This window comes from Takifugu rubripes, chromosome 18 (assembly GCF_901000725.2).
Source record: "Takifugu rubripes chromosome 18, fTakRub1.2, whole genome shotgun sequence".
Taxonomy (NCBI): domain Eukaryota; kingdom Metazoa; phylum Chordata; class Actinopteri; order Tetraodontiformes; family Tetraodontidae; genus Takifugu; species Takifugu rubripes.
This window is the reverse complement of record NC_042302.1, coordinates 3,728,119-3,750,600: the sequence shown is the minus strand read 5'-3', so window position 1 is coordinate 3,750,600 and position 22,482 is coordinate 3,728,119. Positions and strand designations below refer to the sequence as shown.

The 22,482-nt window shown below is 46.6% G+C and overlaps 4 protein-coding genes across 9 annotated transcripts; 2 read left to right on the top strand and 2 right to left on the bottom strand.

Annotated features, from left to right (window-relative positions):
- The first annotated feature begins 200 nt into the window (after positions 1-200).
- amdhd1 (amidohydrolase domain containing 1) lies at positions 201-2,868 on the top strand. The gene is made up of 9 exons (XM_003972754.3): positions 201-414; positions 732-838; positions 910-974; positions 1,038-1,315; positions 1,389-1,614; positions 2,020-2,144; positions 2,212-2,305; positions 2,370-2,530; positions 2,709-2,868. Exons 1-9 carry the CDS (start codon positions 278-280, stop codon positions 2,809-2,811), a joined length of 1,296 nt encoding a protein of 431 aa, XP_003972803.2. The 5' UTR covers positions 201-277; the 3' UTR covers positions 2,812-2,868.
- On the bottom strand, positions 2,548-5,763 carry LOC101061437 (tetraspanin-9). 6 transcript variants are annotated; one of them, XM_029825359.1, is made up of 10 exons: positions 5,552-5,763; positions 4,967-5,004; positions 4,759-4,803; positions 4,143-4,222; positions 3,875-4,066; positions 3,730-3,804; positions 3,518-3,619; positions 3,314-3,445; positions 3,052-3,135; positions 2,548-2,977 (listed from the first exon to the last, which is right to left on the bottom strand). In XM_029825359.1, exons 4-10 carry the CDS (start codon positions 4,203-4,205, stop codon positions 2,906-2,908), a joined length of 720 nt encoding a protein of 239 aa, XP_029681219.1. In that variant the 5' UTR covers positions 4,206-4,222; positions 4,759-4,803; positions 4,967-5,004; positions 5,552-5,763; the 3' UTR covers positions 2,548-2,905. The 6 variants fall into 6 exon arrangements, with proteins under 6 accessions (XP_029681219.1, XP_029681220.1, XP_011611556.1 ...); XM_029825360.1 differs by having other exon boundaries at positions 4,755-4,803; positions 4,967-4,994; XM_011613254.2 differs by having other exon boundaries at positions 4,967-4,994.
- Positions 5,764-6,437: 674 nt separating this feature from the next.
- On the bottom strand, positions 6,438-18,051 carry elapor2b (endosome-lysosome associated apoptosis and autophagy regulator family member 2b). The gene is made up of 22 exons (XM_003972753.3): positions 17,913-18,051; positions 16,094-16,214; positions 15,834-16,023; positions 15,602-15,749; positions 15,412-15,501; positions 14,713-14,818; positions 14,487-14,636; positions 14,289-14,377; positions 14,035-14,215; positions 13,737-13,865; positions 13,552-13,642; positions 13,378-13,480; positions 13,142-13,279; positions 12,778-13,050; positions 12,462-12,635; positions 12,181-12,370; positions 12,010-12,106; positions 11,842-11,943; positions 11,636-11,762; positions 11,260-11,438; positions 6,943-7,105; positions 6,438-6,831 (listed from the first exon to the last, which is right to left on the bottom strand). The coding sequence occupies exons 1-22, from the start codon at positions 18,012-18,014 to the stop codon at positions 6,760-6,762; spliced, it is 3,015 nt and encodes a 1,004-aa protein (XP_003972802.3). The 5' UTR covers positions 18,015-18,051; the 3' UTR covers positions 6,438-6,759.
- An 864-nt stretch (positions 18,052-18,915) lies between these two features.
- Positions 18,916-22,229, top strand: klhl42 (kelch-like family, member 42). The gene is made up of 3 exons (XM_003972699.3): positions 18,916-20,104; positions 20,183-20,376; positions 20,845-22,229. Exons 1-3 carry the CDS (start codon positions 19,341-19,343, stop codon positions 21,297-21,299), a joined length of 1,413 nt encoding a protein of 470 aa, XP_003972748.1. The 5' UTR covers positions 18,916-19,340; the 3' UTR covers positions 21,300-22,229.
- Positions 22,230-22,482: the final 253 nt, after the last annotated feature.

Sequence of the window (22,482 nt, the reverse complement as noted above, 5' to 3'; positions counted from 1 at the left end):
TTTATTTAAATTTTGTTTCTTTTTCTTTGACTTTTCCTGGTGTCACATGACTGACTGGAGACTTCTGTGTCTGGCTTTACAGATGTGTGATGAGTGAAACTTTTATGCACTGTTGCAGCCGTACGGTCCTCTGAGTCAGTCTTTGGTTAAATTTTGGCTCCATCTCTGTTGCGCCGCCCCCCCTTTGTGCACTTTAAACTCTTGTACAAATAATTGCCCCCTTCACTAAAACCTCTGTAAAGCGCAGAGAGCAAAGCGTGAGCGCCGTCATTTGAGAATGTCCAGTAATCACAGGCTGCTGGTGGAAAACGCCGACCAGGTGGTTGTGATCTGCAACCATGGAGAGAAGTTTCTGACTAAAGAGGGGATGAAAAACCTGAGCGTGATCCAGAACGCCAGCGTTGTTATTGGAAGGTAGGAGCCAAAGATGGCTGAAATCAGTTAAATTCAAATTCTCTTTATTAATAATACAATATAAGATAACGTATACCAGATTGTTTATGTGGACTTCTGTTTAGAATTTGCATGTTTGTATTAAAACCACGAGTCGTTTGTTACTCCATGTTGCAAATATGTCGCCCTCTGCTGGCTGTATACCGGCATTACATCTGATTCCGGTAACCATTTCTATACTTTATTTGTGGGGATTCTAGAGAAACATAATGAAAAATAAATGCTGTTGCTGTTATCAATATGTTGTGAGTGTTAAAGTTCTTAATTTCTTCATCCAGAGATGGGCTGATTGAAGCTGTGGGGCCGTCTAAAGCCATCAGTCTCCAGTATTCAGGAGCCTCCTTTGATAAGGTCATCGATGCTAAAGGGATGTGTGTTCTGCCTGGTCAGTATCTATTTTCTTAATTTTTTTGGGGGGGGGATCTGAGATCTGTCATCAGCTCTTTGTTGTTGCAGGGTTGGTTGATGCCCACACCCATCCGGTCTGGGCTGGAGACAGGGTGCATGAATTTGCAATGAAGGTAACTGTTGTGTTGTTTTTCCCCTAAAAGTAAAATATGAGAGAAAATAAACTTGTTGCATAGCTGGCAGGTGCCACCTACATGGATGTGCACCGCGCCGGTGGAGGGATTCACTTCACGGTGGAGCACACTCGTGCCGCGGCGGCCCCGGAGCTGCTCGGCTCCCTCGGCAGCAGGTTGGCCCGGATGCTCAGAGCAGGCACGACCCTGGTAGAGTGTAAGAGCGGCTACGGCCTGGAGCTGCAGACCGAGGTGAAGATGCTGGAGGTGATTGAGAAAGCCAGGCGCAGCCTGCCCATCAATATCTCCTCAACCTACTGCGGAGCTCACGCTGTGCCCAAGTACGAACCTCAGTCGCGCCACATCTCTGCCTCGCAGACGCCCTTTAAAGCTTTTTATTTATTTTTTTTCCAGAGGGAAGACGGTTGCAGAGGCCACTGAGGACATCCTGCAGGTCCAGCTGCCGCGGCTGAAAGAGCTGATGTCCGCCGGGACCCTCAGGGTTGACAACATCGACGTCTTCTGCGAGCAGGGGGTGTTCGACCTGGACGCCACGCGCTCCATCCTGCAGGCTGGCAAGGAGCTGGGTCTCAACATTAACTTCCACGGAGATGAGCTCCATCCCATGAACTCTGCTCAGGTACCCTCTTAATCCTCAAAACTTCTATTTGTCAACACCAACTAGCAAACATTTATCTGCAGGAGTCTGAGAAGGACCCTTTTAACAGCTATTTTAAAAATGACCAATAATGGATAAAAGATTCACCACCCAGTGAATTTTTAGAGCAATCTGTTTGTCGGGTCCTATGATACTTGACCAGAGGGGTGGAATAAAAAGTCTGGCTTAAAACAGAAATAGTGATGGAAAGCGGCAATCAGTGAGCACAGGATAAATCTGTTTAGTGATTAAATGGTTGCAACAAGTCCACAACTTCATAATCTGAGCAATTATGTCCACGTAATGAGCTGTATAATTTATCTAGTTGGCCAAAGTGATTCACCTCTGAAGGTTTTGGAGGCGTTGACATTCCGCATGTGTTCTCAGTTGGGTGCTGAGCTTGGAGCTTTAGCCATCAGTCACCTGGAGGAGGTCACAGATGAGGGAATTGCTGCCATGGCAATGGCCGGGACTGCCGCCGTCCTCCTGCCAACCACAGCTTATATCCTACGGTACGTTACCAGTGACACACTTTTTAATGTATTTGATTAACACGTGTCTGTCTTTCTGTCCGTCCAGGCTGCCGCAGCCCCGAGCCAGGGCCATGCTGGACGCCGGTGTCATCGTCGCCCTCGGCAGTGACTTCAACCCCAATGCCTTCTGCTGTTCCATGGTAAGACAGGTGCATGATGGGTAGCGCTGTTCCATTCCCTGATGCGTCCACGTTCCCCTCTCAGCCCATCGTCATGCACCTGGCCTGCGTCAACATGAGGATGACCATGTCGGAGGCTCTGGCCGCCGCCACCATCAACGCCGCCTACGCCCTCGGCCGCTCCGACACCCACGGCTCGCTGGAGGTCGGCAAGCATGGAGACTTGCTCGTCCTCAACAACAGTCGGTAAGCCCACACACAAATGTGTACAAAATATTTTATTCAGTTCCAACTACAGAATACAGAGCTAAAGCGTACGTGTACAGACGGTGTAGCTGACCTACAATATTGTCCCTCATTCATAAGCAGCCTGTTAAACAGGTGTTCAGCATTTCTGAAGTTTTGTCTGACCTGTTCCTGGCAGATGGGAGCATTTGATCTACCAGCTGGGAGGACATCGGGAGCTAATCCGCCATGTCGTCATTAAAGGAAACGTGATTAACACTGACCAGACGATGCCGTTATAAATACACGCGTGTACACTGGTTGGCCTTTAAAATAAACACGTGGCTATTCTAAACAAAGCTAATATATTTGGTAAGATCCCCCCCATGTCGATCTTCAGGCTTCATACTTCTTTCCTGTTCTGTGGATCTGCTGGTAAAGAGTCATGGAGAACGCCATACCGAGAAGCTGGGAACACAGACGTCCAACTTGAGTCATGTGACTGTGGCCAAGTACATGCTGTAAAAACTAAGTGTACCTACCTGTATGACCAGCACGCACATGGCGATGGTCCCCAGGAGGTGTTTGTTGTCATCCAGCCAACCCTCCACTTTCTCATAACAACCCTAAGAAGAAAAAGACAAATCAGTTTTCCTTAGATAATTATTTGGACATCCTGTAATCGAGTCAGACGCAGGAAATGGCAGATGTTTCTGGCGTCTACATCAAGCGCTGCCGTCATAGCTGATAAACTAGCATACGTGGCTTTAAACAGATTCTCTTTGCTTTCATCTGTTGACTGACCCGAGTCCAGAAGGTGTTGGATGCGTTGCGCCCGCAGCCCTGGAAAAAGTGCTGACAGCAGCGGTCGGGAACCACGTTCTCGTGCAGCGCGGCGTACCAGTCACGGTGGTCCGTCACGCCGCAACAGCGCCACTGGTGGAAGCAGGAAATATTATATATTTGTAAAGAATAATGATCAGGTTTCTACCAACTTGGGTTGTTTACCTCTCCCTGGATGGTGTTCCATGCATCCTTCAGGCCAGCGTTATTGTCTGTGGCGTACAGCACCAACCCTTCCCTTAGGTCCCGACGTGCATTTTCACTCACCTGCACACACGTGAAGAAATGGATTATGGGATCCGTGTGCAGTGTCACCCACAAGTCCAGATTATTGACAAATAAAATGATTTAAACATTTTAATTTAAAAATCTCTTACCTTGTCTGTGTAGACAAAGAAGAGGATGAGGAGAATAAGTTCAGCCAACAGGATGATCAACAGAACAATGAAAAACTAGAAGAAAAAACAGTACAGTTTTACCATAAATGCGATTGAGGCATTATGGGAAATGTAGTGCACTCACGCTCAGCAGAAGGCACTTATTCTCCTTAATGGCACCCAGGCAACCCAAAAAGCCTGTCACCATGACAATGCTGCCAAGGGTGATGATGAGATTGGCGGCAGAGAGCGACGGGAAGGAGGGCGAGAGGGTGGCGAAGCTGCCCTGAGACACGGAGAGCCACAGGCCAACGCCCAACAACCCGCAGCCGCCCAGCTGAAACACAGGAAGAATTGCATTTGAATTCACTGACGAGGCAATTATCAGCCAAAGTGTGTTTGTGTGTGTGTACCCAGAAGAGCAGGTTGAAGAGGAAGAGCATGTATTTGATGCAGCAGATGCATCCACGAGCCATGACTGAATCAACAAAGACTGCAAGAAACAAGATCGGACAAAATTAATATTTCAAAAGAAGTCTGGTATTAAAGTACATGTATGTAATACCTTCAGAGGGCAGTAAAGAATACAGTATGGGCAGCATTATAGCTCAAATCTTTACTTCACCTAAAATTCCATAATTAGTAATAATTATAAAAGTAGGTTTTGATTTCTAATACATCGAAAAAAAGCGACCTCTAATGGTCCGACTGGAAATTGAAAGAAAAACCGCGGTGGTTGTGATATCTAATATTTAAAAAAACCAAAATAAAATATGTTTGTACAGAAAAATATGTTTGTCCAGAATTATATTAAGAGGCGATACTAGAATTTGCCCCCTGTGACTATAATCTGTAGGAATTAATCAAAGTTCTGCGTCATAACTTAACGCTGATCTTAAACTGTCGACATCGCCATCTGGTGGACACACGCAATTCTACAGGCGCCTTGAAAACCACAGCGTGACGGATAAAATTGTGATAAGGCACCGAGTCTGCTTTGGAATAAAAAAATAAATCACACATACTTACTGGATGAAGAGGATAAATGGCACAATGGAGACACTTGAGGAGACCCTGTAAGACAAAAAATATGGCGTCAAATAAAAATTGACAAAAAATATTCTGAACCATTTCAAACGAAAGGAGGAAAAAAATTAAACGTGATACAAAGATGACCACACAATACTTTGGGTTTTTTATACGAATCAATGAACATGTTAAGATTACGTCAACATACCGATTAATGAGCGCTGAAACAATCCAATCTTTTTTTTCCTCGACAAGAATGAAAAGGAAATTAACACAAAGCTCCAGCCCAACTAAAGATAGACTAAACTAAAGATAAGTAACAGATTTAAAAAATAAATTAAAAAAAACTCTTCAGGACAATTATGTGTAAAAGTTAATGAAACCTAATAAAAAGTGCTTAATTGTTTTTTTTCCAATTGTTAAGGCCTACATAAAGCTTCAGGTCCCGGTAAAAGATTCAAGCGGTGAAGAATAAACCCGATGAATTTAAAGATTTAAAGATGCCAGCGTTCATCAAAGATACATTTGTAACTTCACAAAGATTTTATTTCTAAATTTAAAGTTCGTCGTCCGTGACGTCACAAACTTCAGTTTGCGGTTTTTCCACCAACTTTAAAGTTAAAAATAGACAAAAGCGATTGGAGGTCGCTGATAAATCCCAAGTTTTTTTAACGCTGCCGTCGGATAAAACCGTTTGTCTGCAGGGGGCAAATGTGAGCGTTGCGTTGCTCGGGTCGTGATTGTTTTCATGTCCATGCTCTCGGAAATGAGACGCGGACGAACATTTTCCTACCGTCGGTCCTCTGGAGCTCCTCTCCCCGGGAAGCGTGTCGAATTCCTGCTGCAGAAAGTTTCACATCACGGCTCCTGATGCGCTCTTCCGCAGCACCGGGAGGAAGGAAGGCAATAAGGGGACTTTTGCTCCTGCTAATTTGTCGTTTGAAGTTTTGTCGACGGCCGGAGGAGATGAAGAGGAGGAGGAGGAAGAGGGGGTCTGGTTCAGGAGGGCGGAGCGGGGGGGGGGGGGGGGGGGGGGGGGGGCGTGACTATCAGGGCAAAGACCCTGGTGTCAGAAAAAAACGATGAGAATAGATCTCATCTTTGTTTTATATGGATGAACCGCGCTGATTCATCCAAACAGACTGAGGTGACCTTTACAAACGACACCTATAACCAACCGTGTGTATATGTGTATACCTATGACTAACTAGTGGCCATCCACGGTATTGCAGGAAATAGTTCCGCTTGTATGGAGGCCCGACAGGGGAAAAAAACCCATCTCAAAACTCGAAAAAGGAAAATTTATACGAATTATTATTTAGAATCGGGTGATAGATAAGTGTTTATTTCAGTTTTGCTTGTATCCTTTTACTGGACAGTTCCAAATGTTGGTCTTGTTAGATGTTAGATGTCTGTTGTTCTCTTTGCTGTTTTTATCCTTTGTGAGGCACTTTGTGCTACCTAGCGTATGAAAAGTGCCATATAAATAAAGATTGATTTGATTTGATTTGATAATAATTGTGATGATCTAAAATACTTAAAGTTCAATTAACATTATTTGTTCTGTTTTTTTTAATTAAAAATATTCAGTTACGAAGCAATATCAATAAAATATAATTTTATATGAATTATCACGATAATTCTTACTTACCGGCTGTTCAATACTTATACACAAATCCTAACATTTAGTAGAACTTTAATAACAGCGCTTTGAAACATTAATATAAATGTACCGAACTCTGAACAGAAAATTTCAAATAAAAATACAAAACATACAAAAACATTAAAAGCTTTTCTTTCCCTCTCTGGATCAGCCTCGACATCTTTAAAGCGGCAGTTTGTTTCCTGTTGGGACATACATTTTGCGTTTGCAGACATTTCCCAGAATGCACTGCGGTCATTAGTGACTCCGACCACTGTGAGGAGATGAAGAGGAGGAGGGCAGCGACGCTGTCAGTGACGTCTCCTTTATCCATCATTGAATCTCCTCTCGGTGATGCTTCATCCCAGGACCCAACGATCGGACTGGGAGGAGTTGAGCAGCACGGACTCGCTGCTCTCCCCCGGTTCGCTCTGAAACGCACACGTCACACCGCAACACCATCGTAGTGATCAGGTGATCACGGGATTCTACAGTAAACGTGTGCCTGCAACCACCTTCCCTCAGCGACAAAAAACACACACCTTGGTGGCGATGGCGCGGAGTTTTCCCAGCAGCGAAGGCTTCTGGGCGTAGACCACATCGTCCTCAGGCTCCTCCCCTTCGGCCAGGGCACAGCTGTCTGCAGCTGGAAGCTCGCACTCCTTATTGGCTGACATCACCAGACGCGAGTACTTATACTCCAGCCTTGAAGACAAAGCGAGAGGAAAGTGAAGAAAAGATATATTTTTGTGAACTTATTTGATGTTTGAGTCAAGTCAAGGAGGTTTCCTCCTCCGGTTCCTCTTGTGACGGCCCGCCCATGTGTTTTGTTTTGTTTACCCAGAGACTGGGTGGGTCGTCAGTGAGACTGGTTTCACCTGCGAGCTGGGAGGAGCCAGAGGACATAAAAGGGGCGGTTCTCCTGTGTCTCAGTCTCTGGCTGGGCTGCTGCCACCGCACCTCACGGCCGTCTCATCATTTTGGTTTGGGTTTCTCAATAAAATATTTAGATGATTTGATCGTTCTGTGTGCTGACTCCCTCTATTTGTTACAACTTTGAGCCAAGTCGTAACAAATGGGGGCTCGTCCGGGATTTTGAAAATCCCTGAAGAAATGGTTGTTTTTTTGGCAGTTGATGTTTGCCAGGTTAAACGTAAAAGTTGGAGGGAGTTTAGCATACAGTTGTGTTAAAGTTTGAGAGAGCGTTAGTGCTTTGTCCACTTATGGTTTAGAAGTTTTGGCCTGGTGTGCTTCAGGGCAGGCACTAGGTGTTGGAGACACCTTTCCCGGTAGGTCTAAGGTGGTCTGGGTGACTAGACCTGTTTGTTGTTTTAGTTTGTTATTTTGGTGCACTAGTGTGGTTAGAGCATTTGTCTCGGGGACACTTCCAGGACTGTCAAGGTGGGCTGCCAGCGTGCTGGTCGCTTAACCGAGTCACTGGGCTTTGTGTTTAATCTTCCCACCACAACTTTTGCATGAAGTCTAGGGGTTGAGTTAGCTAGTTAGCTCCCTGGTTAGGTAGGTAGCTAGGGGTAAGTTGCTCCACATGTGACTGCTGTGTGCACACCAGGTTGACTAGCTTGTTGTGTTGGTAGGTGAAGGTGCTTAATTCCCTTACGCCGGGCACAACTGTGGTTGGTTAGCGTGCTAGACTGGGGTTTGGTAAGTTTATACGGTTTGAGTAATTCAGGGTACTAGCATTAGTGTTGTGGACATGGCTTCAGTAGATGAGTTCTTGCGGAATCCAAATTGGGAGTTATTAAAGACTCTCACGAAAGAACTGTTAAAAGTTGCAGAGCATTTTGATGTGGAGTGCCCTAGGCCCTCACGGAAAGACACGATATTGTCTACTTTAAAGGCAAACCTGGTGCAGCAGAAGGTTTTGCCTCCAGTAGTGGGTAGTTCTCTGGAACCTCATAAACAGGTTTCTCAGGTTGAGGGGTTCGGAGCTTTAACTTTTGAGCAGCAGAAGGAACTGCTAGTATTACAGCATCAGCAGGCAGTGGAGAAGGAGGCACGGGCTAAAGAGTACGCTTTCGAACTTGAGAAGCTAAAGTGGAAAGTTCAGTTACGTGAGGCTGAATTGAAGCAAGAGCAACAGAGTTTAGAGCGTTACCGTCTTGACCTGATCAAAGATGGTAAACTTTCTGGTCCCTCTGAAGGTAGCTTGTCGGCACAGAGTACTTATTTTGATGTCGCAAGTAACTTGAGACTGGTTCCAAAATTTTCTGAAGAAGATCTTGATACTTTTTTTTTGTTGTTTGAAAGGCTGGCCAAGGCAAGGAAGTGGTCTGACTCTGAACAGACATTGCTGCTGCAATGTGTTCTGACTGGAAAAGCTCAAGAAGCCTTTTCTGCGTTAAGTATGGCTGACAGTGAAAACTATAACTCTGTGAAGATTGCAGTTTTAAAGGCTTACGAGTTGGTGCCAGAAGCATATCGACAGAAATTTAGAACTTCTAGAAAACATGATAAAACATATGTGGAGTTTGTTAGGGAGTTAACTACTCTCTTTAATCGTTGGCGAATTGCATCTGCAGTAGAGACCTTTCCACAATTGTGTGAACTTCTTTTGTTAGAACAGTTCAAATTTACTCTTCCAGAGCGTATAGCTACATTTCTGGCGGAGCATAAGGTAAAGAGTGCATCAGAGGCTGCAGTTTTAGCAGATGAATATGCCTTGACTCACAAGATCCGGGGAAACTGGAGTCGTAGAGACATGCCTTCCAGTACTCAGAAAATGGATGGTTTGGGTTTGGAATTGGAAGTTGATTTGCCCAAGAGTGGTGGTAGTCATGAGAAGCAGTACCAGGGTAAAACTTGTAATTACTGTTTGGGACAAGGTCATTGGAAGAGGGAATGTCCAGTGTTGAAGTCTAACAGCAGGTTCTACCAGGGAATCCGTCCTGCAAAACCTGTGGCTTTGGCTGTGTCAGTTCGTGCTGCTGAAAAGGCTGGGGCAATAGCTGCTGTGAAACAGCATACTAACTCCATGGTGGTGGTTACCCCTGACCTACCTGTGGTTTCAGGGTTAGACGAGTCTGACTTTAGGTCAGTTGACCCAGGGTATCGTCCCTATGTCTCCCAAGGGTTTGTATCCTTAGTGGGAACTGGGAAACGGGTACCTGTTAACATTCTAAGGGATTCGGGTGCTTTGGACTCGTTTATTCTGGAGTCAGTGCTGCCATTTTCCTCGGACAGTGACACTGGCAGTTGTGTTAAGGTTAGGGGGATGGGTCTAAATGTTTTGACTGTTCCTTTACATAACTTATCTCTGTCTTCAAATCTAGTGCAGGGTGAGGTTTCACTTGGGGTGTGTTCAGAGCTGCCTATAGCAGGAATACATGTGATCTTGGGAAATGACTTGGCCAGGACTCATGTGCAGGGTGGTGCACGGCTTATCCCTGAAGGGGTTACTAGGTCTGATACTGTGGAGCCCTGTAGGGGGAAGCATACAGACTCAGCAGTTTATCCAGTGGGGGTAGTCACTCGAGCTCAGAGTCATTCTAGGTCTGGTTCTGAAACGGTGGGGAAAAAATTAGAAAAAGCAAACTTGGAAAAGTCCCAGAGGACAATGAAAGGGTTATTTGACCGTAGAGTAGAAAAGCGGGTCTTTAGCCCCGGTGACCAGGTGTTGGCACTTCTTCCTTTGGTGGGTTCTCCCTTTCAGGCAAAATTTGCAGGCCCTTATGCTGATGTAAGGCAGATCTCGGATCAGAATTACATCATTGCAACGCCTGATCGTAGGAAGAAGTCACAGCTTTGCCATGTAAACCTGTTGAAACCTTATTACGCCCTTCCGTCTTTGTCTAATGGTACACTGGGGGAAAGAGCAGTGGCAGCCTCAGTGGGTAATCCTGACCCTATGTCTGTATTGGTAGGGGGTGAAAAGGAGGATGTGAAGGTTCCTGATGTTAGCATCATGCAGGGCCGTCTTAGGAACTCTGTGTCTCTTAGGAAGTTACACAGGTTGTTGGATCATTTGTCTGATATGCTAATTGAACTGATACGTTCTTTCCCTTCCTTGTTCTCGGACACTCCCTCTTGTACTCACTTAAGCATGACATAGATGTAGGAGATGCTCAACCTATTCGGCAACGTTTTTATTGCGTTTCACCGAAGAAACGTGAATAGCTTGAGTCAGAGGTAAAGTACATGTTAGAGCATGACATTGCAGTGCCCTCTAGTTCAAGTGGGCTTCACCATGTTTGCTGGTGGTTAAACCAGATCATACTTTTAGGCCATGTACTGATTTTCGCAAAGTGAACAAGATCACTAAACCTGACTCTTTTCCATTCTTTGCAGAATCCAAAATCAGCGACTCATGAAATGGTGTCTTTTCCTGCAGCCGTACAACTTAGACATCCGCCATATAAAGGGGGCAGAGAATGTCCTGGCAGATGCATTGTCTAGGGCACTGCCTAGTTAAAATTTTGTGTTCTGTTTGCCTTAATCCCTTGGTTTTTCCCTGTCACTCTTGCTCTGTTTAAGGGGTCAAAGTTGCTCAGTCAGGGGGAGCGGAAATGGGTTAAGCCGAGCACAGGAGTGGTGCCATTCTGGACCTTTTCCTTATGGGGGGGGGGTGTGACGGCCCGCCCATGTGTTTTGTTTTGTTTACCCAGAGACTGGGTGGGTCGTCAGTGAGACTGGTTTCACCTGCGAGCTGGGAGGAGCCAGAGGACATAAAAGGGGCGGTTCTCCTGTGTCTCAGTCTCTGGCTGGGCTGCTGCCACCGCACCTCACGGCCGTCTCATCATTTTGGTTTGGGTTTCTCAATAAAATATTTAGATGATTTGATCGTTCTGTGTGCTGACTCCCTCTATTTGTTACAACTTTGAGCCAAGTCGTAACACTCTAACCTTTGGTTCTTCTTCCAGAAGTAGCAGGTGAGGGAGATGAGCAGCACGGCCGCGAAGGCCCCGGCGCCGACCACGATCATCAGCCACAGCGCGATGGCCTCACAGGGGGAGGAGCGCCTGGGGGGCAATGACACCCCTTTGGTGCACACCTTTGGCTCGTTCCACACAAACAGAGTCTCCTGGAAAGAGCCACGGAAGCACAAACATGTCAGTAAACGTCGCGAGAAAGGTCCAAGTCGTGTGTGAAGGAATTATAACTCAAACAACCCCGAGGCCCTGAAATCAGTAAAATTATTGCAACACAGGAAACAATATATTTATACAGTTTTGTCTGAATCCGCTATGAAATTCAAAATCCCGCGTGTGTAGATGCTACCTGAATGCCACCCTTGCACGCTCCCTCTATTTCATGATAGTCGTCCTCGCTGCAGCGTGGGCAGGCGGCGGCGCTCTCCCACAAGAAGTAAAACGTGCATCCGTCACAGGTTCCTGCCAGGCAGGAGCTTCCCCCCCAAAAAGAGAGAAAGAGAAAACGTTTAAAGATCTCTTGAGGTGGCTGCTGATCTGATGCCGCTCACTCACCTGGGCACAGACACGTCTCCTCGATCTGACTTCTCTGGGTTACAGCGAATGGTGATGACTGAACTGCGACCCTGGTCACATGACGCCGTCACCTGCCGTGACCTGAGGGGAAAAAAGGAGTTCTTTTTCTGCACTGGGAACTCAAATTTGGCCGCTTTTTAACTCTACCTGTAGTAGAAGTTGATGTCTGGAACAGCTTTTGGATTGTCAGGAAACAGATGTGGTTTGGCGTTGATGCCGTCCAGGACGGTTTCGACTGTCGCCCCTGGAAACCACGACAGAGTGAGATATCTTGAAATGCAAACCATCTTTGAGTCGCCTACTTCACTGTTGTCTCACCAATGAAGGTTTCTGCAAGGCTGATGGACTGAGAGGAAATGGACATTCTGAAGCCCCGCCCATCCGCTGGAATGATGGTGGATTGACAGATGAAGCTTTCAACTGAGTTCACAAACTGAGCAGCGTCGCTCCGCTCCTCCTTGTTGGACACGTCAGTGACGTTGTCAGAGCAGATCGCAGCTCTCCTTCCCTGTGGCAATCCAGAAAAGACAATGAGCTGCGTTGCTATGGCAACATGTCTTCCTCTTCCTGTCATTTTTCCCCCTGAAGGCAAACGTCACCTCATGGCCGCACAGGCTGATGTTGAACATATGAAGGTATTTGGTGCCTTTTGAGGTGAAGCTCGGTCCGATGATCAGCGAGGCCACGTCGCTCATGGTGCTGAGGTCAAAGGTTACGGAACGATTGTTCTCTGTGTAGGTGAAAGAGCAGTCGCTGTAGCAAAGCGAGTGCTCCTGAAAAAGAGATAAAAGTGTCAGTCCTACACATGATGCAACACATTTAATGGCTGATTTCCAAACTTGTGTTTGTTTCTGGTCTATAATAACCAGTCGCTGAGCTAAACTGCTGCTACAGTCTGAAGCCCTGACTCAGCACCTTGTTGCTAACGCTTCCAGGCCCACAGGCGACACACGCCTCCTGGCCGTAGATGTGGCGACCTGACAGGTGCGTGTTCGGAGGACACTCCTGGCATCGGTTGGTTTCTCTGTTAATGAAAAATCCAGCAGGGCAGGGAATGCAGGAAGAACCGGCCTGTTGGGAGTTCTGGGGCACCAGGGCGCAGGCCCGACATGATGACGCCACGCCGTCCAGTGCGTTGGTCACGCTGATGGAGTACACCTTCACCATGTCGTCAAAATAAAGGCGCGTCTACAAAAGCACACAGCACAACGACTGAAGGTACATTCTTTATATATTTTAAGTTGCATTGAAATAAAGTGGCATTAACCCAACTACTTACGTCAGATGCGCGGTTCGTCCTCTGGAAGGCCCACGTATACGTGACAGACACGTTCCTGGTGACGCTGTGGGAGAACGACTGTTTGCTTTTGCTGCCTTCCCAAGACTCCACCACTGTAGTGCTCTTACTGTTGACATCCTGTAGGGGGCATCGCAATGACAGTGAGGTGAGGACCGGATGCGACTGTTACGACTGACACGATCTCTGCTGCTCGCTTCAAACACACAATCACCCACCATCATAAAGTACAGCTCACAGTCGGCGGAGCAGATGGTCTCGAACACAAAGGCGATCTGGCCAAACTCATTACCGCTCAGTCCTGAAAGTGAAGCTGGTACCCTGCCATGGAAACAGAGGCTCAGAGGGAGACGCATCCTCTCAAAATCCCCGTCTCTATCAAGGTTACCTACTTAAATCCAGGCACGTGCAGGGTGAGGATGAGGTAGTCGTTGTCTGTGCTGCCAGCTCCGCTGCGGATGTGGTCACCGGCGACTTCCCACCCTGACAATCAACAGACGGGAAACATCAGGGTCGAATAGGTGACGTTAAGTGGCGCTTATTGAAGCAAAGTCGTCCTGGATACGAATCATCTCACCGTTCATATTGTCACATTTGGAATTGCCCACATTGAAACAGGAAGTCTTCATATTAGAAGGCAGCACGTTCCACCATTTATACTCATAACCCAGCACTGGCTCTGTACCCGCAGGACACGCAGTGCATTCTGGGACGCAAACACAAAGAGCCATATTTAAGCACAACAATGATGTTCCCTCCTCCATGTTTGCAGGTGTGTGAGCAGATGCTGTTGTCCAGAACATGTCTGTGTCCGTGCACTTTTCTAAGACAGATAAAAATGCTTTGGGGTTGCCAAGGGAACGGTCCAGGGTTACCGTTGGTGCCGTCTGAGTGGGTTCCAGGTGGACACGGAAAACAGGTGGAGTCGTTGCTGTTGTGGTAGCCGGGGTTGCAGGGAGGGCACGGCTCTCTCTGGCCCATGGGAGGCAGCGCCACAGCGCCTGTGGTGTTCTCCACACAGATTTTAGGCTCCACCCAACGATACAGCACCTGCGTCTGCAAAAGAAACCCCACAGAAGTGATGGATGGAGGTGGATCGGTGAAAGAGAAGAAAGAGAAGTGAACTGACCCTCCCTTCGCTGTCGCATGCCGTGTGGATCTGGAAGTAGTCCTTCTCAGAGCATGGTGGTCTCACCTTACACTCTGCCCATCCCTCACCTGGCAGGGTGGAAAAAAGGAGAAAAAACTTGTTTCTTTGTCACTTTCTCTTTTGCAGAAGGCAACAATGTGGACTTTCACAGGTTGCAGCTGTCACGCGGCTACATACGTGAGTAATGGTGCTCAGGGCACAGCGTGCAGGAGGACGCCCCCTTAATGGAGAAGGTGTTGCTGGGACACGGTTCGCAGGATGAAGAGCCGGGCGCCGGGCTGAACCCGCCGGGCCTACATGGGAAACACTCAGAAGTGTAGGCAACCCCTAGAGGGAGGAGAACATTTCACCTGTAAAGTATCGTACTGCTCAGACAGAGCGGTTGTGGTTTGGCTGAGTTTACCTTCGATCTGAATGTTCTTCAGCAACACTGGTTTCACCATCTTCCCTCCGACCAGGATACCAGTGGTCCTCCAGTACAGGATGTTTGTACCAGACTTGAGATTCACCTGGAACCGAATAAAACAGGCACACAGGGACAGTGGAGGATCTTCAGGCTTTTATTTTGGCACGTTTCTAGCTGAACATTCAACACATCCCACCGCTGCAATCCAAACACTCCCACTGCAAAACACTCTCTAGGAAAATAGAAACGTTCAAATGAGCGCCGGGATGAGCAACATGAGGAAACAGAGACACAGGTGCAGCTAAGATTTTAGGCAAGGCAAGAGATTACATCTCCCTGAGCGAGGACAGAGAAAGATGGTTCATATCGACAAACAGCAAAGACGACGCAATCGCTCATTCATCAAGGAGGCGGGAGCATTGATTATTATGGTATGAATGTGAGAGAAACCGGAGTCGCTGGTGTGGGCACTGATCCGAACATCCCCCGAAAAAGTTAGTAACAGCCATAATTGCCTCCACAGTTAAGTCAAGTACACGGTGTGCTCTGGAAGAATTGAATAAATTGTGGTATTTTGAATCCACTGGGGTGCCAGTCTGAGGTGACTGGTGGGCCGGAACTGGCCCGCAGACCACCGGTTGAATAAGCCTGCTTTAGTTTAACAGTCGTGACATCTCAGCAGGAGCAGGTACTCACTGTGTGTGTGTCCCAGCCGCCGTTGCTGGTCACTTTAATCCACTTTTGGTCATCAGTCTGGACCATTTCCTGACACTGCTCATTCTGGACCTTAAAATAGGATCCACATCATTGTGTTAACTGTTTAGACAATAATCCAGAATGTTCAGAAGCCAGTCTGTTACGGCATAACATTATGATCGAGCCTCACGTAAAACTCAAAGAAGATGTTGTTGTCGGGGTACTGGTAGGTGAAGGAGACGGAGCCTTGTTTTTCCAAATGGACGGCGTAAACCAGTGACACTGTGCATTCGTCCCGATTAGACTCCAGATACACACCCTGAGGCGTCCATGAGGAGCTGCAACGCAAACAGAGGACAGCGTAAACACAGATGTTTGCCAGTTTCCATGATTCTGAGGTGAGCTGTGTGTGTTGATGTCACCTGTTGCAGGCCTGAACATCCTCCCCACTTGGTCCTGGGTCCAGGAAGCTGGCCAGATTGATGAAACCTGCAGGGATGACGTCCCATTGGTCGAAACGAAGGCTGCTGCCCAGCGAGTAGGACCCGGCCTCGCATGGCGTGCAGCGCTGACTGTTCATCTCTAAAAACATCCCAGCCGGACAGGAGAAAGCTGCGGGAAAATAGAAGAGCAGTCACATGGTGTGGAAACGCACACCTACACACATGCAGATGGTACCTACAGCACTCTGTTCCTCTGGTGGGAGGCGGGAGGTCTAAACAGGAGCCTGGATTCAGAGGAATGGCGACCCTCCATCGGGACCCCGTGCTGTCACACTCTGTGTACTGGTAGTAGTAATCCGTCTGCACAAGAGATATAAAAAAATAAGGAGAATATGCAGAATCGGGGCTTTCAGACAAGTTTACCAATCAAAAAAACAAACAAACTGGACATACTTAAACTGCTAATAAAGCCAAAATGGAAGCTGATAGAAGTATCACGACACACCTGCAGGGCAAATTACTCGGCAAACATGAAACTGGTTTCGTATAAAAGCAAAGGTCGGTCAGAGAGGGGAGGATGGAGCAGTGAGGCCGTGGTGGCGGCTAACCCTGGTCGCCATGACGACCAGCTGCTGGAACAGTATTGGCCCATTAGGAACAGCAGTTCCACTGTAGAGCTGCTTTTGTCTGGTTATGACATGGGTGTTTGCATTGATTGTGAAGAACATTCTGTCCAAAGCAGGTTACGATGAGGCCCCGCAGAAACATCTGCAGCCACCCAGAGGTGGACGTGGGGCTCAAGGATCAAGCGCCAAGAACGCACTTTGGACAAAAAGATCCGATTTGCACTTCTAATTTAACAACTTTATGGGGCTTGAGGTTTGAAAAAAATGCATTTATTGTTCCTTGATAAGAATATGGGGAGAAAACTGAAGCTGCTCACATATAGCTGACCTATAATAGGCCAGTGAGCATTCGTTGCGACGTCCTGACATTTAAGCAGCAGCCAAAAGAAGATGGGAACATTTGCGGAAAATAACTCCGTGTCTACAGCAAAATTCATCAGGTGCTGCAGATAAGGGGCATCTGTACGTGTGCAGAACAGATAAGCTGGTGCCTTTGTTATAACAGCAGAAATGGCCATTGAGCCTGCGCCACCCCCCAGCCTCCCAACACAGACATAAATAAACAAATCATGGATCGCCTCATGAGCGCTCCACCACTTCATTAGCATGTAGCCCAGCAACCGGCAGTGAGAGTAACTGCTGTGTAACAGGGTAAAAGGAGCAGCTACTGTGTTGACGTATACTGACTGAGGGGATAGAGGGAGGTAATGGCATGTACTGCAGACAGTCAGAAGAGGGCGCCAGCAAGTGAGGAAGATATCACAATGTAAACAATCCATCAAAAAGCAATACATGTACATATATGAAGGTACGCAGCCCGATATGACTGTGTCTATCAGTCAAACCAAGTGTAATTATTCATTTATTCTTTTAAAGATATTTTTTAGGTCAGGGAACATTTTAACAACAAAACTCAAGATATACCTGCTTGAGAGGTCATTTGCTGCTTTGTTTGGAAGGTCAGCAAACCTGTTTTCTTAGCATGGCCACACTAAAGAAACTAAGGGGCGATTTTTAAAAATAATAATAAAAATGATGACACGCACAAAAAGCAAAGCTAATGCTTGAGCATTAGAAATACGTTCCGATATCCTATTAACTGTACTCAACAATGACTGTCCGGTTCCCTCACATCTTTAGCGGGTAATTCGATTCCAACCGACGCAAAGAAGGCTGCCCAGAAACGGGATGGGAGCCAGCCGACAGCGTCATCTCTTTATGAGCGTGTTTATATTCAACATAAAGCGCACTTTAAGCCGATCAACGTCGGCCGAGCGCGGTGGCGCCGCTGATGCAAAATATTTGTTGATTCAAGATGCTTTCGTTGTCATATTGCGACCACTAAAGCAGGTTGGGATGATTTTTTTTTATTTTGACAGGCAATTGTGAGTCGCTTTATTCTGATAAAGGCACTCCAAAAGAGCGCACTCACCTCATCGCACGGCCGCAGCTCTTTAGCGGACACTGATGGAGCGGTGATGAGCAGCAACAGACAGCGGGAGACGCAGGTGACCCACGCCCGCCCCCGCATCATCACCTCGGATTACAAACACCCGTCTCTCCCCTGTCTGGACCTACAAATATTATATACGATGCCGAAGTCTGTGTGTGTGCGCGCGCGTGTGTGTCGCGGGTTTGTCTGTCCGATGCACCTGTCAAGCTCATAAAACCAACAAGGCAGATTCAATTTCCGTTTTAAGCCTTCAAAATAAATCTCACGATAAACTCATGTGGAAAATATCCATATTTTTCTTTCTAGGCATGTTGTTATACAACAAATTAGCTACATTAGTAAATATTTTTAGTCTTTATTGTCGTTCATCACTGTATAGATTTGTGTTTAATCAGCAATGGATAGTACCTGCTTTTAGTGTGAAAGCACCAACCCCAGCCACGTTTAATGTTTGTAATTTCACTAACGTAAATCGTCTCAGCTAGAGTCTAAATGATTTAATCAAGACCAACGGTTTGAGATTTTAAAAAGCCACAAAGTCACTTAAGGTGAAACCTATATGACAACATGACTTCTCAAAGCAAAACTAGTGCTACATGGTGGATAGTGTTTACAGTAAGTGGTGCAAAATGTCATTCATCTGCCACTTTTCTTTCGTATATTATTGGCAAAGATCATGATCATTACACAATGGTCAATATTTTTGATGGGAGTTAAAAAAAATACTCGCATCAACACGATAATATGGTAGGCCTTATCAAGTAAATGGGTGTATCTAAAAATAAGCCAAATTATATAGCAAGGGTTTATGCTGGCGCTGTACCGTACTTACAATGAAAGGGTTAAAAGATAAGAATACGCTTCATTTGAATATTATATTATGGTGTCGCTCGACTTGTTAAACCAAGTGGAGTAACACCTCTGGACTCTGGAGGGCAGCACTACATCATACATGCGTCCCATTTCCTGGGGTGAAGAAGAAGAAATTGCGTCGAGCCGGAAGTTGCGTAGACCAAAACAGTTAAATTTGACAGTTCTGCAGTGCGCCCCAAGAGAGAAAATACAACGGAAATTTCTGCTTCTTATTTAAAAGTTTAATTTGCCTCAAACATCTTAGCATATTGCTTTTCACTCGGACCTCCAGGGAATGACATTTAAAAGAAAGATTCGTTTTCCCCGTTTATTTAGCTGCCGTTGAATTTTTTTGGGGTGAATAACTGGATAGGAAATAACCGCTAAGGAATATGGCCCCGTGGCGATCTATGGGCTGAGCATTGCCATATATAGACCGGTTACAGAGCTCCCCAGACGATGAAATGTAAACGGTGACTCGCAAAAGAGGCTGCTCAAAGGCCAAGCACAACAAACCTCAGCCTTAAAGGACGAAAACGGCGAATTAGCTTTATCATGTCATCCGACCAGGTTATCGCTATCGTCATGGATGACAAAATATATGAGGTAAATAAAAAGAAACTGATAGAGAAGAGCGACTACTTCCGTGCGTTGTACAGCTCCGGAATGAAGGAATCCACTGAGGATTCTGTGCAGCTGCAGGGACTCAGCGTTCCAGGCCTGGAACTGGTCCTGGAGTTCATCAACACATCCAAGGTTCAGATCGTCAACGAGACTTTGGAGGATCTGATTGAGACGGCTTCCTTCTTGCAGGTTACATCTATCCTTAAGCTGCTCACATCCGAGATCCGCCTGGATAACTGTGTGGATCTGTACAGCCTCTCTGAAGTTTACGGTACTCACGATCTGCATAATGCCTGCCTCAAATATATGAGCTGCTACTACCACCCCATGCTGAAGCGTCCAGAGTTTATCAGCCTTCCCTCTGCGGTCAGAAACCAAGTCAAGGAGATGCGAATGAAAGGCACCGCCACCCTTGTAGCCATTGGAGACTTCAGCTGTCTGTCACTGGATGTGCCGGATCAGGATGAGCCCTGGTCCATGCTGAGGTACGGAGAGGTGGAGCAGCGATGGAAACCTCTGGCAAATAACCTGCCCCCAGATATGACCAACGTCAGAGGGTACGGGTCAGCCATCCTCGATAACTATCTGTTCATCGTCGGCGGATACAGGATGACGAGTCAGGAGATCTCTGCGGTGCACTGTTACAACCCATGTCGGAACGAGTGGAACCAGGTGGCTCCACTTAACCAAAAGAGGTAGAACCCGGCCCGCTCAGCCCATGTCAAACATCAACCCATCCTGATTCATTTTTTTTATCATGCCTTCCCCAACAGGTCCAACTTAAAGCTGCTGGCAGTGGAAGGGAAGCTTTACGCCGTTGGAGGACAGTGTCTGGGCACGGTGGAGTGTTACAGTCCAGAACAGGACTGGTGGACCTGCGTGTCATCCATGCCTGACCCGCTGGCTGAATTCTCTGCCTGTGAATGTCAGGGGATGATCTACGTCATGGGTGGATACACGGCAAGAGGTCAGTCTGACCGGATTTACGGCCTTTATCGATCTAAATGTTGCCCTTGGCACATTTCAAATCAATGAACAACTTCACAATGAATTCTTATAAACAAGCCAAACATTCAGCCAGTAACTGTTAGACAAATAGAACTGACTGTCAGTTCTATTTGTCTATAGGAGGAAGTGAATTAGTGTCGGTCACCAGCTATATACAATATAATGTTCAGTAAGTCCTGTCATTTATTGTTATCCAGACAACAACCCCAGAGTTCATTAAATCCTGGCTGGGGTGCCAGCATCACATGGCCGGCTCTGTTTGATCCACAACCATCTAGAGGGATTTTGTGCTGCCTTTGTGGTACCGGCTTTTGTTTTCACGCCCCTGGTCCTTCCTGGAGACTGAGCATGTCACATGTCACATGTTGATGTCTTAACTCAGGTTGTGTTTCTTCCTTTGTTGTCTTTTTCTGTACGTGTCTAACAGAAAGAAACACGAATATCCTTCGCTACTGTCCCACCTCGGACGCGTGGGTGGTGTTCCGGCCGTGTCCCGTGCACATTCGCAAGCAGCAGATGCTTTCTGTGGAGGACACCATCTTCTTGGTGGGCGGCTACACCCACGAGTTAGAAGATGGCTGGCAGTTGCGGCGACCCAGTCAGACAGAGGACGTGCTGACGGTGCAGTCCTACAACGTCACTACGAGTGAGTGGATCCACCTGAAGGAGAACACATCCAAGTCGGGCCTGAACCTGACGTGCACACTGCACAACGATGGGATCTACATCATGAGCCGCGACGTCAGCCTGCCCACCAGCCTGGAGCACCGGGTCTTTCTCAAGTACAACATCTTCTCAGATGCCTGGGAGGCCTTCAGACGCTTCCCAGCTCTGGGCCAGAACATGCTGCTGTGTTCGCTTTACCTCCCTAACATGCTGTGAGCTGCACCGTCACAGGCGGAGCCCGTGAGAATGACTTTCGAGTTCGTGAAAGAACACTACGACACTACTTTGCACATGTTGCAGTGGATGTAAACAACCGTTTGGGATAAGAAGAAAAGTCCGTGAGCCGAACGTGCAACACACTGTGTTTGTCTGGGGGAAAAAACTGTTTACAAGTTGTTCGTAAGGGATCCTCAACGTCTCTTTAAACAAATCCTCCATGTCCTTGCACTGTGTACCCTCATGACAGATCATTTCAGATGCTCTAACTCTGACTTGTTTAACAGGTCAAATGTTAAACTTTAAGATGCTTTAAGGGGCCTGGATGTTTCTTCCATAACGCTTACATCCGTAGGGGCCAATAAAAGGCATAGATAAATAACTATTTCTGCAGATTTCAAGCGCTACTCAAACTTAGTACTCGAGTTTTGTTAGGCGCCCCCTGGTGGCGGTGTCCTATATCACTTTTAAATATTTGCCATCAGTAAAGCTGAAGCCCCAAGTCCCACCTCCGCTGCCTGCACTCCACTTCCCGACCTCTAGCTCCAAAAACATCACCACTGCAAAGTGGCAGCTCTGTTTACACAAATAAAAGGTATATATAAGGGTATATATATATATATATATATATAGAAACTCACTACAAACCTTAAAAAGCAGTTGTATGCAGATGCAGTTGTATATAGCAGTCAATATTATCTTAAAATGGCTTTGGTTTTACACTGCCATTTTTAATGAAGCTCTGACATGAGTCCACTCATACACACGTGCCTTCTGCAACCTCAGTTAAGTTGCTAAATACTTCAAAAGCACAAAATGCATTTGCTTCCCTTTCTAACAACTATCAAAATCTGCTGTTTGATTGTGCATATTGTGATTATTTGACTCCTCTGAAATGTGGAAAGATGTGAATAAAGGTGATCAGGGGTTTGTCTTGCTATTTTTTATGTTATACTGTACATCCATTATAGCTTCAGATTCACAAGATAACATCTGGATTGGTTTTATTACCGGTATTAACTCTAAACCCTAAAATCTTTCCGGGTCAACTTGTGCTGCTCCAAAACAAACCTGCAGCAGTACACATATTAATCCATTACTTTCCGCTAATGTTGTTTGTGCCTGTCCTTCAGTGATTATGTAATAAACCGCTGTCCAGCAGGGGGCAGCACATGCTCATTCA

What these genes read in the sequence shown, in the direction of transcription:
- amdhd1 (XM_003972754.3), top strand. Translation starts at nt 278, where the DNA reads ATGTCCAGTAATCACAGGCTGCTGGTGGAAAACGCCGACCAGGTGGTT. An exon ending in GCCAGCGTTGTTATTGGAAG is followed by an intron (nt 415 to 731) that starts GTAGGAGCCAAA and finishes TTCTTCATCCAG; the next exon opens with AGATGGGCTGATTGAAGCTG. An exon ending in TGCATGAATTTGCAATGAAG is followed by an intron (nt 975 to 1,037) that starts GTAACTGTTGTG and finishes CTTGTTGCATAG; the next exon opens with CTGGCAGGTGCCACCTACAT.
- LOC101061437 (XM_029825359.1), bottom strand. Translation starts at nt 4,205, where the DNA reads ATGGCTCGTGGATGCATCTGCTGCATCAAATACATGCTCTTCCTCTTC. An exon ending in GGAACACCATCCAGGGAGAG is followed by an intron (nt 3,446 to 3,517) that starts GTAAACAACCCA and finishes TGCTTCCACCAG; the next exon opens with TGGCGCTGTTGCGGCGTGAC. An exon ending in CCAACACCTTCTGGACTCGG is followed by an intron (nt 3,136 to 3,313) that starts GTCAGTCAACAG and finishes TTTTCTTCTTAG; the next exon opens with GGTTGTTATGAGAAAGTGGA.
- elapor2b (XM_003972753.3), bottom strand. Translation starts at nt 18,014, where the DNA reads ATGATGCGGGGGCGGGCGTGGGTCACCTGCGTCTCCCGCTGTCTGTTG. An exon ending in GCGGCTGGGACACACACACA is followed by an intron (nt 14,819 to 15,411) that starts GTGAGTACCTGC and finishes ATTCGGTTCCAG; the next exon opens with GTGAATCTCAAGTCTGGTAC. An exon ending in CGTGCAAGGGTGGCATTCAG is followed by an intron (nt 11,439 to 11,635) that starts GTAGCATCTACA and finishes GGCTCTTTCCAG; the next exon opens with GAGACTCTGTTTGTGTGGAA.
- klhl42 (XM_003972699.3), top strand. Translation starts at nt 19,341, where the DNA reads ATGTCATCCGACCAGGTTATCGCTATCGTCATGGATGACAAAATATAT. An exon ending in GCTCCACTTAACCAAAAGAG is followed by an intron (nt 20,105 to 20,182) that starts GTAGAACCCGGC and finishes CTTCCCCAACAG; the next exon opens with GTCCAACTTAAAGCTGCTGG. An exon ending in GGGTGGATACACGGCAAGAG is followed by an intron (nt 20,377 to 20,844) that starts GTCAGTCTGACC and finishes CGTGTCTAACAG; the next exon opens with AAAGAAACACGAATATCCTT.